The sequence below is a fragment of the Dryobates pubescens genome, chromosome 2, assembly GCF_014839835.1.
Source record: "Dryobates pubescens isolate bDryPub1 chromosome 2, bDryPub1.pri, whole genome shotgun sequence".
In the NCBI taxonomy this organism is placed as follows: domain Eukaryota; kingdom Metazoa; phylum Chordata; class Aves; order Piciformes; family Picidae; genus Dryobates; species Dryobates pubescens.
Genome location: NC_071613.1, coordinates 52,482,394 through 52,495,856, shown reverse-complemented (window position 1 = coordinate 52,495,856; position 13,463 = coordinate 52,482,394). Strand labels below are relative to the sequence as shown.

General features: G+C 55.2%; 1 protein-coding gene across 1 annotated transcript in view; it reads right to left on the bottom strand.

The window, feature by feature from the left end:
• Positions 1–947: 947 nt before the first annotated feature.
• NEB (nebulin) overlaps positions 948–13,463 on the bottom strand; it is a 163,301-nt gene continuing 150,785 nt past the window's right edge. Inside the window, exons 135-145 of the mRNA XM_054177633.1 lie at positions 13,076–13,168; positions 12,502–12,594; positions 11,000–11,092; positions 9,758–9,850; positions 9,368–9,460; positions 7,512–7,619; positions 6,727–6,910; positions 4,198–4,290; positions 2,796–2,945; positions 1,968–2,077; positions 948–1,123 (exon numbers count right to left, since the gene is read on the bottom strand). Coding sequence (XP_054033608.1) covers positions 950–1,123; positions 1,968–2,077; positions 2,796–2,945; positions 4,198–4,290; positions 6,727–6,910; positions 7,512–7,619; positions 9,368–9,460; positions 9,758–9,850; positions 11,000–11,092; positions 12,502–12,594; positions 13,076–13,168 — 1,284 coding nt within the window. The 3' untranslated portion in view covers positions 948–949. The remainder of the gene's footprint in view (positions 1,124–1,967; positions 2,078–2,795; positions 2,946–4,197; positions 4,291–6,726; positions 6,911–7,511; positions 7,620–9,367; positions 9,461–9,757; positions 9,851–10,999; positions 11,093–12,501; positions 12,595–13,075; positions 13,169–13,463) is intronic.

Sequence of the window (13,463 nt, the reverse complement as noted above, 5' to 3'; positions counted from 1 at the left end):
GAATTCTTACCTCCTCTTCCTTGGATCCTGGCTGATCCCAGATGCCTCAGGAGCTGAGCAGGCACCGACCCATGTGTTCAGGTAGGAAATCACTTGTCCACTCACAGCCCCTCAGGGCTTGACTCTTGTGTTGAAATATTGAGCAGCAATGGAATGGAACAAAAGTGGATTGAGACTGGTTGTTAGGAAGTTGTTGTTCCCCATGAGGGTGGTGAGAGCCTGCACAGGTTGCCCAGGGAGGTGGTGGAAGCCTCATCCCTGGAGGGTTTTAAGGCAGGGCTGGCTGTGGCTGTGAGCAGCCTGCTGTAGTGTGAGGTGTCCCTGGCCATGGCAGGGGGGTTGGAACTGGCTGATCCCTGAGGTCCCTTCCAAGCCTAACACTTCTGTGATTGTGTGGTTCTGGATTCACCACCTGAGGTAATCCCTTCCTGAAGACAGTTTCCTGAGCCAAGGCAGTTCACAGTGAGGCTGATTGCTTCAGCAGTGACAACACCAAGCCTGCTGCAGAAACATCAGCTTTATTGAGTCACTAATCCACAGTAACAGCTTTTTGACCCCAGGACAACAGATGAGGACGAGCTCAGCAAGCAGAAGAGGTTTTTGGGTTCAGTTGGGTTCCCTCCCCTAGCTAAATGATTGGAGACACTAAGGCTAAATGTTAGTTAAATGGAAAAGAAGTGGCTAGAAATGTTTTAAAGTAGCCCAGAAACCTCATACCTCGTGGGAGGAGGAGGAGTAAACCAGTTGTAGTGTCAGGCTTGGGTTCCTCTCTAGACACTGCCCTGGCTCCCAGCCCAGCAGTTAAACCCTGGGGGTGAAGTGTTCCAGAGTCCAGGCAAGGCTTCAAAACCAAACCACCACCAACCACTTCCTTTGGTTTTGGCCTTGGAAGAAGTGCAGCGCTGAGGAGTGGGGCTGGAGGCAGCTGCTGAGGCTGCCCCGGGCGGGCTCAGACGGCCTCGACGTAGTTGGCGGGCAGCATGCCGGTCTTGCCGGTGCGCTGCACGGTGCCGTACATCCAGCCCTCGTCGATGGCCTGCACGTTGACGATGGTGTCCCCGTCCTTGAAGGACACCTCGTCGGCGTCGGCCGCCGTGTAGTCGTACATGGCCCGGTAGGTCTTCTGCGGAGGGGGGACAGAAAGCCCACAGTGAGGATCGGAAGGGAAGAGCAGGCCAAGCACAAGAGCTCTTCTCGCTCATTGCACCGCTCTCCAAGGGCTACCGCCGGAGCAGCTGGTGGGCTTGCAGCTCCTGCTTTCATCCCGGTCATGGCATGGGGTTGGGTTGGAAGGGACGGTGAAGATCGTCCACTTCCAACCCCCCTGCCATGGGCAGGGACGCCTCCCACCAGCCCAGCTTGCTGAAGGCCTCATCCAGCCTGGCCTTGAACCCCTCCAGGGAGGGGGCATCCACCACTGCCCTGGGGAACCTGTTCCAGTGTCTCTCCACCCTCACTGGGAAGAATGTTTCACTCAGTAACTTGGCTGCCCAAGCACTGCCCTAGCTTGGGTGACAGCCTCTGTGTTCTGGTGACGCTGAAGCTGAGCAAAGAGTTTTCAGAGTGCACTGGAGCAGAGTCTAGCTTCAGCTGTAACTTGAAAATGTCACCTCCCAGCAGATCTGATGGGGAGGTGATGCCAAACCCATTGTCATCTCTGAGACTGAAGCCCCAGCATGTAAAACTTCTCAGGTGTCCTACTACAATGACCCTCATACACCTTCACCTGGTTTTCTACCAAGCTTCAGCCCAGGTGGTAGACATGGTCCCACCTCAGTCCTGGAGGAACACAGAAGGGTTGTTTTGGAGTAGCTTTGGCAGGCCATGGAGATTTGCATATTACAGCAGAGGAACATCAGCTTAGGAGTGATGGACAGCACACCCAACAGCTCCTGGAGCCCTCCTTTGGTCCCTTACAGCTGCTGGCGTGGGGTGAGGTCTCAGTCCAGGGGCTGGCTGATACTTACCCCAGCAGTGGAGGGGTGGGAAGGAACAGATGACACAGTTGTTTGCTGGGTGGCAACAGAGGAGGAACGTTGCTGTGGCAGCTCGATGGTTTTGGCATGTTTGTAGCCCACTGCCAAAGGAAAAGGAGCTGTGTTACTATAGACCTGGCAGGAAGAGCAGGGCATGATAGGGCCTAAGGCTGGAGCAGGCTGACCAGAGAGGTTATGGAGGCTCCATCTCTGGAGGGATTCAAAGAATGGAAGGGGCAGGAAGAGATTTGAGTCCAGCCCCCCTGCCAAGGAAGTGCCACCTAGAGAAGGTCACGGAGGAACACCTCCCAGGTGGGTTTGGAATGTCTCCAGAGGTGAAGCCTCCCACCTCTCTGGGCAGCCTGTTTCAGGGCTCTGTCACCCTTAAATTCAAGAAGCTTCTCCTGGTGTTTAGAGCTTCTTATGTTCCAGTTTGTGCCCCTTACCCCTTGTCCTGTCACTGGGCACCACTGAAAAAAGCCTGGCCCCATTCCTCCTTGAAGTATTGATGAGTATGGATATCCTCCTCAGGCTGCTCCTCTCCAGGCTAAAAAGCCCCAGTTAAAATCACAGAATGGTCTGTGTTGGAAGGGACCTCCAGAGGTCATCTGCAGTCAGCAGGGGCATCCTCACCTAGATCAGGTTGCCCAGAGCCCTGTCGAGCCTCCCCTTGAATCCCTCCAGGGCTGGGGCCCCAACCCCCTCTCTGGGCACTTCTCTCAGTCCTCCCAACCCCACCCGGCCCTTGTGATGCTGGGCAGCCTGCTTCAGCAGGTTTGTCCCCCCCAGAAAGGAAGGGGCTGGCTGTGCCTGTGGTACCTGTGGCAGTGGAGGTGAAGAAGCCCCCGGAGCTGTAGAAGGAGAGCTGTTGATCGACGGCGTCCGAGGGCTCGGACTTCTCGTCGCCGCCGCTCAGGCTGAGGGCGCTGGCGGAGCGAGAGTGCTCCCGGCTGCGGCGCTGCGCCTGGACTGCGGGGCGAGAGCGGGCTCTGGGGAGGGGCACAGCCAGAGCCAGCTCTCTGCATTCACACACACACGGCCAGGGTTTGTTTTGAGCCTGGCTCCACACGGGTGCAGCTTCACACTCGCTGAGAACACCCCCAGCTGTCCACCGCTGCTCAGCAGAAACCTGCCCCAGTCGGTTGCTGTGTCTCACAAAGGTTGTGGGCAAAAGCCTCAGCGTCCCAGCTGCTGTTGCTGAGGCTCCACAGAGGGTGGTGGCACTTTGTGACAGTGTTCTGTGGCCACCAGTGAAGTGGTGAAGTTCTGCTCCAAGGCACAGCTCTGTCCCTCTCATCTTTAATGGCTTCGTTACCCAGAGTCTTTTTTCTTTGCCCTCACCTCCTTCCCTTCAGCACCAGCTCCTTCCATCTTTTATTGCCCACCACAGACTCACTTCAGTTGGAAAAGACATCTGTGTCCCAACATCACCTCCCTCTTCCATCTCCCTCAGTACCACATCCCTGCCTCTTTGGAACGTTTCCAAGAAGGGGGATTCACTCACCTCCCTGGCAGCCTCTTCCAGGCTTTGAGAACCCTTTCAGTCAAGAAGTTTCTTCTAGTGCCCAACCTAAACCTCCCCTGGGGCAACCTGAAATCACTTCTTCTCATCCTATCACTTGATAAGGGGGAGAAGAGACCAACCCCTACCTGGCTCCAGCCTCCTTTCAGGGAGCTGTAGAGAGCAATGAGGTCTCCCTTCAGCCTCCTCTTCTCCAGACTAAACACCCCAGTTCCCTCAGCTGCTCCTCACCAGCCCTGTTCTCCAGACCCTTCCCCAGCTTCCTTTGCCTTTCTCTGGACCTACTCCAGCCCTCAATGTCCTCCTGGGAGTGTGGGGCCCAAAACTGAAGCCAGGGCTCAAGATGTGGCCTCACCAGTGCCCAGTGCAGGGGGTTGATCGCTTCTCTAGCCCTGCTGGTCACACTGTTGCTGATCCACGCCAGGGTGCAACCTGGGCATGGTTCCCTTCATCAGCTGTCAGAGCTGAGCCATGCCTGAGATGTCTCTGTCACTCAGGACACATCTGCAGCAATGAGCAGGGCAGGAGGCAGCTGAGGAGCGGCCTGGTGCTGCAGAAGGCAGCCGATGGCACTGTCACGCTGCCTTGGATCCTACTGCTCCAAGCTGAGCTTTGGCCCCCCCCAGGCTGGCAGTTCCCACTGGATTCACACAAGCCTGGCACCTGGTTTGCACAGCCAGCAGGGCCTGTGGAACCTACCAGAGATCAGGTGTAAGCTTCTGGACTGAATGTTGTCTTCTGCTGGGTCATAGTCAAAGACTGAGCCGGGATTGGTGCGCCACACACGAAGGCCTGCCAGAGAGAAGTGACATTGCCTGAGGAGATCTGTAGCTCAGGTGGCTTCTGGGGAGGTTGAGGAGCACACATCTGTCCTGAGTAGGGCTTAAGTGAAGGAGAGGAGGGCAGCAGTAGTCCAGAACTTAACCTACAGCAGAGCTGTGGCTGAGGGTGGAGCCCTCTAGAGAGCCCCCAGGGGTCAGTCCTGCCTGCTGTGTTCTGCTCCTGAGGCTGCCAGAAAGAACAGCCCCAGAGCAGCAGGGCTGGGGACATGGGGAGCTTGTTTGGAGGGTGAAGCTGCCTGCACGGTCAGAGGGTCCAGACTTGGGTGGTGGATGTGGGAAGTGTCCTCAGGACCTTCCCATCCTGCCCTGAGCAGAGCATTGTGTCCATGCTGGAGCGCAGCCTGTCTAGGACCGTTCGAGGGACCCTTCCCAGCGCATCAGCTCACACTTGTGATGTCTCCTGGAGCAACAAACTCTCACACTGGAGGGTTTTGGGATGTGACTGGCCAGGGCTGGTGCTGGAGCATCTGAGGTTCACCCAGCCTGGGCTGTTCTGACATTTCTCTAATATGCAGAGAGATTAGATTAAAACCAGAAGGCCAAAGTGGAAATCCAGCACTGCACTGCAAGGCTGGGCAGACCAGGACAAGCAGAGCTCAGGTCAGCTGCTGAAGAGGGTAGCTTCAACAGGGGCTCTGCTGCAAACACCATCTCCAGGTGAGGCTGGCTTGGAGCTGGTACCAGCTCTGCAGCAAAGCATCTCCAGGTGGGGATGGCTTGGAGCTGGTACCAGCTCTGCAGCAAAGCATCTCCAGGTGGGGATGGCTTGGAGCTGGTACCAGCTCTGCAGCAAAGCATCTCCAGGTGGGGATGGCTTGGAGCTGGTACCAGCTCTGCAGCAAACCATCTCCAGGAGAGGATGGCTTGGAGCTGGTACCAGCTCTGCAGCAAACCATCTCCAGGTGGGGATGGCTTGGAGCTGGTACCAGCTCTGCAGCAAACCATCTCCAGGTGGGGATGGCTTGGAGCTGGTACCAGCTCTGCAGCAAACCATCTCCAGGTGGGGATGGCTTGGAGCTGGTACCAGCTCTGCAGCAAACCATCTCCAGGAGAGGATGGCTTGGAGCTGGTACCAGCTCTGCAGCAAACCATCTCCAGGTGGGGATGGCTTGGAGCTGGTACCAGCTCTGCAGCAAACCATCTCCAGGTGGGGATGGCTTGGAGCTGGTACCAGCTCTGCAGCAAACCATCTCCAGGAGAGGATGGCTTGGAGCTGGTACCAGCTCTGCAGCAAACCATCTCCAGGTGGGGATGGCCTGGAGCTGGTACCAGCTCTGCAGCAAACCATCTCCAGGTGGGGATGGCCTGGAGCTGGTACCAGCTCTGCAGCAAACCATCTCCAGGAGAGGATGGCTTGGAGCTGGTACCAGCTCTGCAGCAAACCATCTCCAGGAGAGGATGGCTTGGAGCTGGTACCAGCTCTGCAGCAAACCATCTCCAGGTGGGGATGGCCTGGAGCTGGTACCAGCTCTGCAGCAAACCATCTCCAGGTGGGGATGGCCTGGAGCTGGTACCAGCTCTGCAGCAAACCATCTCCAGGAGAGGATGGCTTGGAGCTGGTACCAGCTCTGCAGCAAACCATCTCCAGGTGGGGATGGCCTGGAGCTGGTACCAGCTCTGCAGCAAACCATCTCCAGGTGGGGATGGCCTGGAGCTGGTACCAGCTCTGCAGCAAACCATCTCCAGGTGGGGATGGCCTGGAGCTGGTACCAGCTCTGCAGCAAACCATCTCCAGGTGGGGATGGCTTGGAGCTGGTACCAGCTCTGCAGCAAACCATCTCCAGGTGGGGATGGCTTGGAGCTGGTACCAGCTCTGCAGCAAACCATCTCCAGGAGAGGATGGCTTGGAGCTGGTACCAGCTCTGCAGCAAACCATCTCCAGGTGGGGATGGCCTGGAGCTGGTACCAGCTCTGCAGCAAACCATCTCCAGGTGGGGATGGCTTGGAGCTGGTACCAGCTCTGCAGCAAACCATCTCCAGGTGGGGATGGCCTGGAGCTGGTACCAGCTCTGCAGCAAACCATCTCCAGGTGGGGATGGCCTGGAGCTGGTACCAGCTCTGCAGCAAACCATCTCCAGGTGGGGATGGCCTGGAGCTGGTACCAGCTCTGCAGCAAACCATCTCCAGGTGGGGATGGCCTGGAGCTGGTACCAGCTCTGCAGCAAACCATCTCCAGGTGGGGATGGCCTGGAGCTGGTACCAGCTCTGCAGCAAACCATCTCCAGGTGGGGATGGCCTGGAGCTGGTACCAGCTCTGCAGCAAACCATCTCCAGGTGGGGATGGCCTGGAGCTGGTGCCAGTGAGCCGATACTGAACAGCTCCTGCAGGGCAGGGGTGTGAAGGCAGGGGTGAGGGTGCTGCAGGGCAGAGGCATGGTGTGCTGACCCGTGAGGTTCTCCTGGTCCTGGTCCACGCGCTTGCGCTCCATCTCCACCACGCGCCGCTGGATGCCTCTGTAGCTGATGTCGCTGAAGTCCTGCATGTTCTTCTTGACGCGCTCCGTGATGGGGTCGGTCACCACAGGCGTGAAGCTACCTTTGCTCTTCTCAAAGTCTTCATGGTATTTCACCTGCAAGTTAAAAGGGAAGCTCTGCTCTCCAGGGCTCAGACCATAGGCTTCTTTTGGCTGGGAATGAACTCTGAGGTCATCAAGAGGAAGAGTTTGGATGCCTGCTCACCTCCCTTCCAGTCATAGATTCATAGACTGGTTTGAGTTGGAAGGGACCCTCAAGATCATCCACTTCCAACCCCCCTGCCATGGCCAGGGATACCTCACACTACCCCAGGTTGCTCAAGGCCCCATCCAAGATTACCTTGAACACCTCCAGGGAGGGGGCATCCACAACCTCCCTGGGCAACCTGTTCCAGTGTCTCACTTCCCTCACCAGAAAGAATTTCTTCCTAATCTCTAATCTCAGCCTCCCCTCTTCCAGCTCAAAGCCACTGCCCTCATCCTGTCACTCCGAGCCCTTGTCGAAAGTCCCTCCCCACCTCTCCTGTAGCCCTCTGCAGGTAGCAGAAGGCTGCTCCCTGGAGCCTTCTCCTCTGCAGGCTGAACAGCCCCAGCTCTTGCAGCCTTCAGCTGCCCACCCAAGAACGGGTGAGGAGCAAGGTGAGGTTCTCAGAAGGGAACTCCACCTGCCAAGCTGCAGCTGTGGGAAGGCCCCTACCGTGGAGATGTGCCTCTGGGTCTCGCGCACGCGCCGCATTTCGGGGGTGTCCAGCACGTAGGCAGCTTTGCCTTGCACTTGTTTGCGGAAGCTGTCCGAGTAAAGCACCTGCCAGAGGAGGAACAGCCGGTGAGCAGCGGGCACCAAGCAGCTCTTGCGTCCACAGCCTCCCAGGACAATCCAATCCAGCACAGGGACAGGATGGCCCAGAGGTGGCCGCTTCCAGACTTGGCAGGCTTTTGTGGGGTGACAAATCCAACAGCAATGGCAGTGTTGCTGAGGAAGGAGCAGTTCGTAGCTCACAGGATTGCTTTGGCTGGAAAAGACCTCTGAGATCATCCAGTCCAACCATGAACCCAGCACTGCCAGGTCACCACTGAACCATGGCCCTCAGCACCACAGCTACACAGCTTTGAAACTCCTCCAGGGTTTCAAAGGCTCCCTGGGCAGCCTGGGCTAGGCCTTGACAACCCTTTCTGTGAAGGCATGTCTCCTACTGTCCAACCTAAACCTTGCCTGATGCCATTTGAAGCTATTTCCTCATGTCCTATTGCTTCTTCCTTGGGAGAACAGACCAACCCCCACCTCACTCCAACGTCCTTTCAGGGAGCAGCAATGAGGTCTCCCTTCAGCCTCCTCCAGGCCCAACCACCTCAGTTCCCTCAGCTGCTCCTCACCAGACCTGTTCTCCAGACCCTTCCCCAGCTCTTGCCCTTCCCTGGAGCCTCTCAGCCCCACAGCAGAAGATGCACACACACAGGTTAAGACCAGTAAAAACAGACTTTCAAGAACCTTGGAGGTCACAGATGTTAACTTTGACATTAGAATAGAATAGAATGAGCCAGGATGGAAGAGACCTTCAAGATCATCATGTTCAACCTATTACCCAACACCACCTAATCAACTAAACCATGCAACCAAGCACCCTTTCAATGATGACTTCACCACCTCCCTGGGCAGCACATTGCAATTACAGCTTAAAGCCCCAAAGTAAAGCAGCTGATCACAGAAACCACTTCAGCAGAAAGTAAACAGCAGGGATTCACAGGATCCCAGGATGTCAGGGGTTGGAAGGGACCTCCAGAGATCATTGAACCCACCCCCCCTGCCAGAGCAGGAGCATAGACTCCAGCACAGGTCACACAGGAACACATCCAGATGGGGCTGGAAAGTCTTCAGAGGAGACTCCACAGCCCCTCTGGGCAGCCTGTTCCAGTGCTCTGTGACCCTCCCTGTGCAGAAGTTCCTCCTCATGGTGAGGTGGAACCTCCTGTGCTGGAGTTTCTATCCATTGCCCCTTGTCCTATCCCAGGGTGCAAGTGAGCAGAGCCTGGCCCCTCCCTCCTGACCCCCAGCCCTCAGATATTGATAAACATTGATGAAATCCCCTCTGTCTTCTCCAGACTAATCAGCCCCAGGGCTCTCAGCCTCTCCTCACAGGGCAGTGCTGCAGTCCCTTCAGCATCCTGGTAGCTCTCTGTTGGACTCTCTCCAGCAGAACTGGGGAGCCCAGAACTGGAGGCAATATTCCAGGTGTGGCCTCCCCAGGGCAGAGCAGAGGGGGAGGAGAACCTCCCTGGATCTGCTGGGCACACTCCTCTTGATGCACCCCAGGATCCCTCTGCATCAGATTGGATGTGACCCTCAAAGTTCATCTTGTGCAACTCCTGTGCAGTCAGCAGGGACACCTCCAGCTAGGTCAGGCTGCCCAGGGCCACCTGTTAAAGGCTCTGGGGTTTTTTTCATGCTTCCAAACCGAGCAGTTCCACAGCCACCTGCACTGCTGGCCTGAGTCAGGGTTTCTGGGGCTGCAGTGTGGCCTTTGAGTGCCCTGTGCTTGGCTGAGCAGGACTCACCGAGCTGATGTTCTCCTGGTTGCGTTTGGCTCTCTCCATCTCTGGAGTCAGGGGGGTTGGGGTCCCTTTGGCCATCTGCTCCTTGTACAAAACCTGCAGCACACAAAGGGATTGCCCCCAGGTCAGCCTGGAGCAACCCCCAGCTCTGCTCTGCCTGCTGTTACTGTTTAGCACACTCAGCACTGCAGCAGGAGGAGACACCTTGGGCAGTAAACAAAGCCCCTGGAAAGTTATTTGCTAGAGCAAAAGGTTTAAATAAAGAAATGAATAAATCAAAGGGAAACCAGGTAGAAGGAAGGAAAAGAGAGGAGATGGAGGTCAATTAGAAAGGAGCTGCTGTCCAGAGTGGTTATTTTGAGTGCAAGGTGGTTGCTTGTCTTGGTTCAGTACCGAGCTGATGTGTTCCTGGTTGCGTTTGACTCGCTCCATCTCTGGAGTCACTGCCGTGGGGGTTGCCTTCCCTAAGCCTTCTTTGTACACAACCTACAGACCACAGAGGAGCTCAGAGTCACAGGGGGACAAACCAAACACCATCCTCTTACTGGGGTTAGGGTCAGCACCAGCCACTGGCAGCAGGGGGGAAGGGGCAGAGGGAAAATGAGACAGGAAAAGGTGAGAGGGAAAAGGAGAAAGGGGGGGAAGAGAAAGGGAGAGGGGGAGGGAAATAAAGGGGGAAAAGAGCAAGGGGGGGAAAGAGAGGGAAGAGAAAAGGGGGAGGAAAGGGAGAGGGGGGAAGAGAAAGGGAGAGGGGGGAAGAGAAAGGGAGAGGGGGGAAGAGAAAGGGAGAGGGGGGAAGAGAAAGGGAGAGGGGGGAAGAGAAAGGGAGAGGGGGGAAGAGAAAGGGAGAGGGGGGAAGAGAAAGGGAGGGGGGGAAGAGAAAGGGAGGGGGGGAAGAGAAGGGAAGAGAAAGGGAGAGGGGGGGAAGAGAAAGGGAGAGGGGGGAAGAGAAAGGGAGGGGGGGAAGGGAGAGGGGGGAAGAGAAAGGGAGAGGGGGGAAGAGAAAGGGAGGGGGGGAAGGGAGAGGGGGGAAGAGAAAGGGAGAGGGGGGAAGAGAAAGGGAGGGGGGGAAGGGAGAGGGGGGAAGAGAAAGGGAGAGGGGGGAAGAGAAAGGGAGGGGGGGGAAGAGAAAGGGAGGGGGGGAAGAGAAAGGGAGGGGGGGAAGAGAAAGGGAGAGGGGGGAAGAGAAAGGGAGGGGGGGGAAGGGAGAGGGGGGAAGAGCAAGGGATGGGGGAAAAGGGGAAGAAAGGGGGAAGAGAAGGGGGGAAGGAAGAGAAAAGGGGGAAGGAGAAGGTGGAAGAAAAAAGGGTGAGGAAATGGTGAGAAGGAAACAGCTCAGAGAAAAAAATAATGGAAAAAAATGTCTGAGAGAAAAGCTCAGAAAAAAAGAACAGAGCAAAAAGGGTCAGGGAAACCAAAAAGGGTCAGAGAAAGCAAACAGGTCAGAGAAGAAAACCCCAGGTGTTAAAAAGTTAATTGAAAATTCAGAAGAAAAAAGCTTTTAAAGGCCCAAGTTTCAAGAGGTGGCTTTCCAAGTCTGAGCCAAACCAAACAGGGTTAAACAAAACCAGGCAGGCTTTAAGCTGTTAACCCAGAGTGCTCTGGGGTGCCCCCTTTCCTTCCACCACACAGTACCGAGCTAATGTGTTCCTGGGTGCGTTTGACTCTCTCCATCTCTGGAGTGACAGGTGTGGGGGTTGCTCGCCCCACGTTCTCTTTGTACAACACCTGTGGGATGCAGAAGATGTATCCAGGATCTTCAAACCCCCTCCCCAAAGCCCCACAAGGACTTGAACAGAGATTATCGTTGTGGTTATCAAACCTCACAAAAAAATCACTGCTGATTATGATGGGCAGCACTGCACAAAAGCCAAACACCTACTGCTGTCAGGCTGAGACAAAAGGAAAGCTTTGTTATTGTTCTGCTTAACAAAGGTGGGGTCTGTCCAGCTGCAGCTCTGCTGGTGGCTCCATGCAACCATAGAACTGTCAGGGTTGGAAGGGACCTCAAGGCTCAGCCACTTCTAACCCCCCTGCCACGGCCAGGGACACCTCACACTACAGCAGGTTGCTCACAGCCACATCCAGCCTGGCTGCAAACACCTCCAGGGATGAGGCTTCCACCACCTCCCTGGGCAACCTGTGCCAGTCTCTCACCACCCTCATGGGGAACAACTTCTTCCTCACATCCAATCTCAATCTACCCATTTCTATTTCTGTTCCACTCCCCCCAGTCCTGCCACCACCTGACACCCTCAAAAGTCCCTCCCCAGCTTTCTTGCAGATCCTGGAAGGCCACATAAGCTTGGGGAAGTTGCCTGTGGCCCTGGTGAGCTCCTTGAGTGGTTTAGCTATCTGCTGTCTTCCTTCTTTTGAAGGAGTTTTGTTGCTGTGCTGAGAATTGAGCAGCCCAATGAAGAAGGGCATTGGGGATGGGGGGTCTGGTATCACTGCATCACTGCCCCTACACATCTGCCCAGCCCATGAGGCCACCTGGAAGCTCTCTCAGATACACCACCCAGAAAGAGGAACAAGGCTGTTCCTGCTCATAGAATCACAGAACAGTTTGGGCTGGAAAGGACCTTGAAGATCATAGAGTCCAACCATTAACCCAACACTACCAAGCCCAGCAGTAAACCACGTCCCTCAGCACCACATCTCCAGGGCTTTTCAATCCTTCCAGGGATGAGGACTCCACCAGCTCCCTGGGCAGACAGCCCTTTCAGAGACTGTTGGGCCAGTCCATGCAATGCCTCCTGAGGCAGCAGTACCATCTCACCTGGGTTAGAGGTGGGATACTTTGGGGATGGGAAGGGTGGGAGTTGTGTTTTCCACTAAAGTCAAATACCCCTGCAAAGCCACCCAAAGCTCACACTCCAGAGAGGTGAACCTAAATAGCATCACCAGAGGACACTAAGCTCTTCCTATTGTCTGGACAGAGCCCACAGGCACACAGACCAGGTTGTAGAGAAGGCCTACGTGTCTGGCTCAGGCTGTTAACACTGAAGTAGTTTCATTTTAGAGGAGAAGCAATTAATTTCCACATGAAAACCCATTCCCAGTAGGTAGTTAGAAGGTTACTTTAGTAAGATAGAAGCACCAAGGCAGAAAACCCGAAGAGATCTCTTGGAAGGTACCGAGCTAATGATTTCTTGATTGCGTTTGACTCTCTCCATCTCTGGAGTGATTGGGGTTGGGGTCACCTTCCCCACATTTTCTTTGTACAAAACCTACAGGATACAAGGGAGTGTCCAAATGTCATTAGCAATTAAGGCACCACCACCACACCAACCCCAAACCCCCAACCCGACAGGCAATGTCGCTTTGAATCAATCCGCATAGAAAGGGTTAGAGGAGGCTGTCCCCGAGGGAAGCAACTGCAGCTTTGCCATTGATCTGCTCGATGAATGGCAAATGGCAGAGGTGGGCCCTGGGTGGAATCCACTCTGCCTGACACACACTTGCAGTGAATAACAACAACAACGGGTTAAAATTAACAACTGCAGAGAAACAACCACCCAAACCAGGTCACACCTAGGGCTAGCGAAGTCCTGCCGCGGGCACTGTTAAGGAGAAGACATTAGGAGCTGTTGGTAAGCAAAGAGGGAGGAGGGTTTGGTAAAAGTTAGGAAGCCCGGAGTGAGGGAACTGCTGCAGTTATGTTAAACGCTTCAGCCAGCTCTTTAGCAGCTGGTTTCCTGTGGAAAATACCGAGCTAATGATCTCTTGATTGCGTTTGACTCTTTCCATCTCGGGAGTGACAGGGGTTGGGGTGGCTTTCCCTATGTTTTCTTTGTACAACACCTAGGAGAGACAACAAAGGAGCCAAAGAAAGCAACAATGAGAAACCAACAGTTTTATCCACAGGCAAACTTGCAGCCTAAGGGCATTTTTTGCTTCTGGGATTTGGTCTTTTTGGTCAAAGCAGGTACTCGGCAATGTTTTATTAGAGGAGTAGGGTTTGGCTTTTTAAGTGGCTAAGAAATTGTGTGAGTAGGACAAGAATGAGACCACAAAAACACCCGGGGGAGGGGGCTGAGGGTGGTTATAAGTTAACTATACTTTAAAAACCCAACCAAACAAAAAGGCAGCAGTGCAG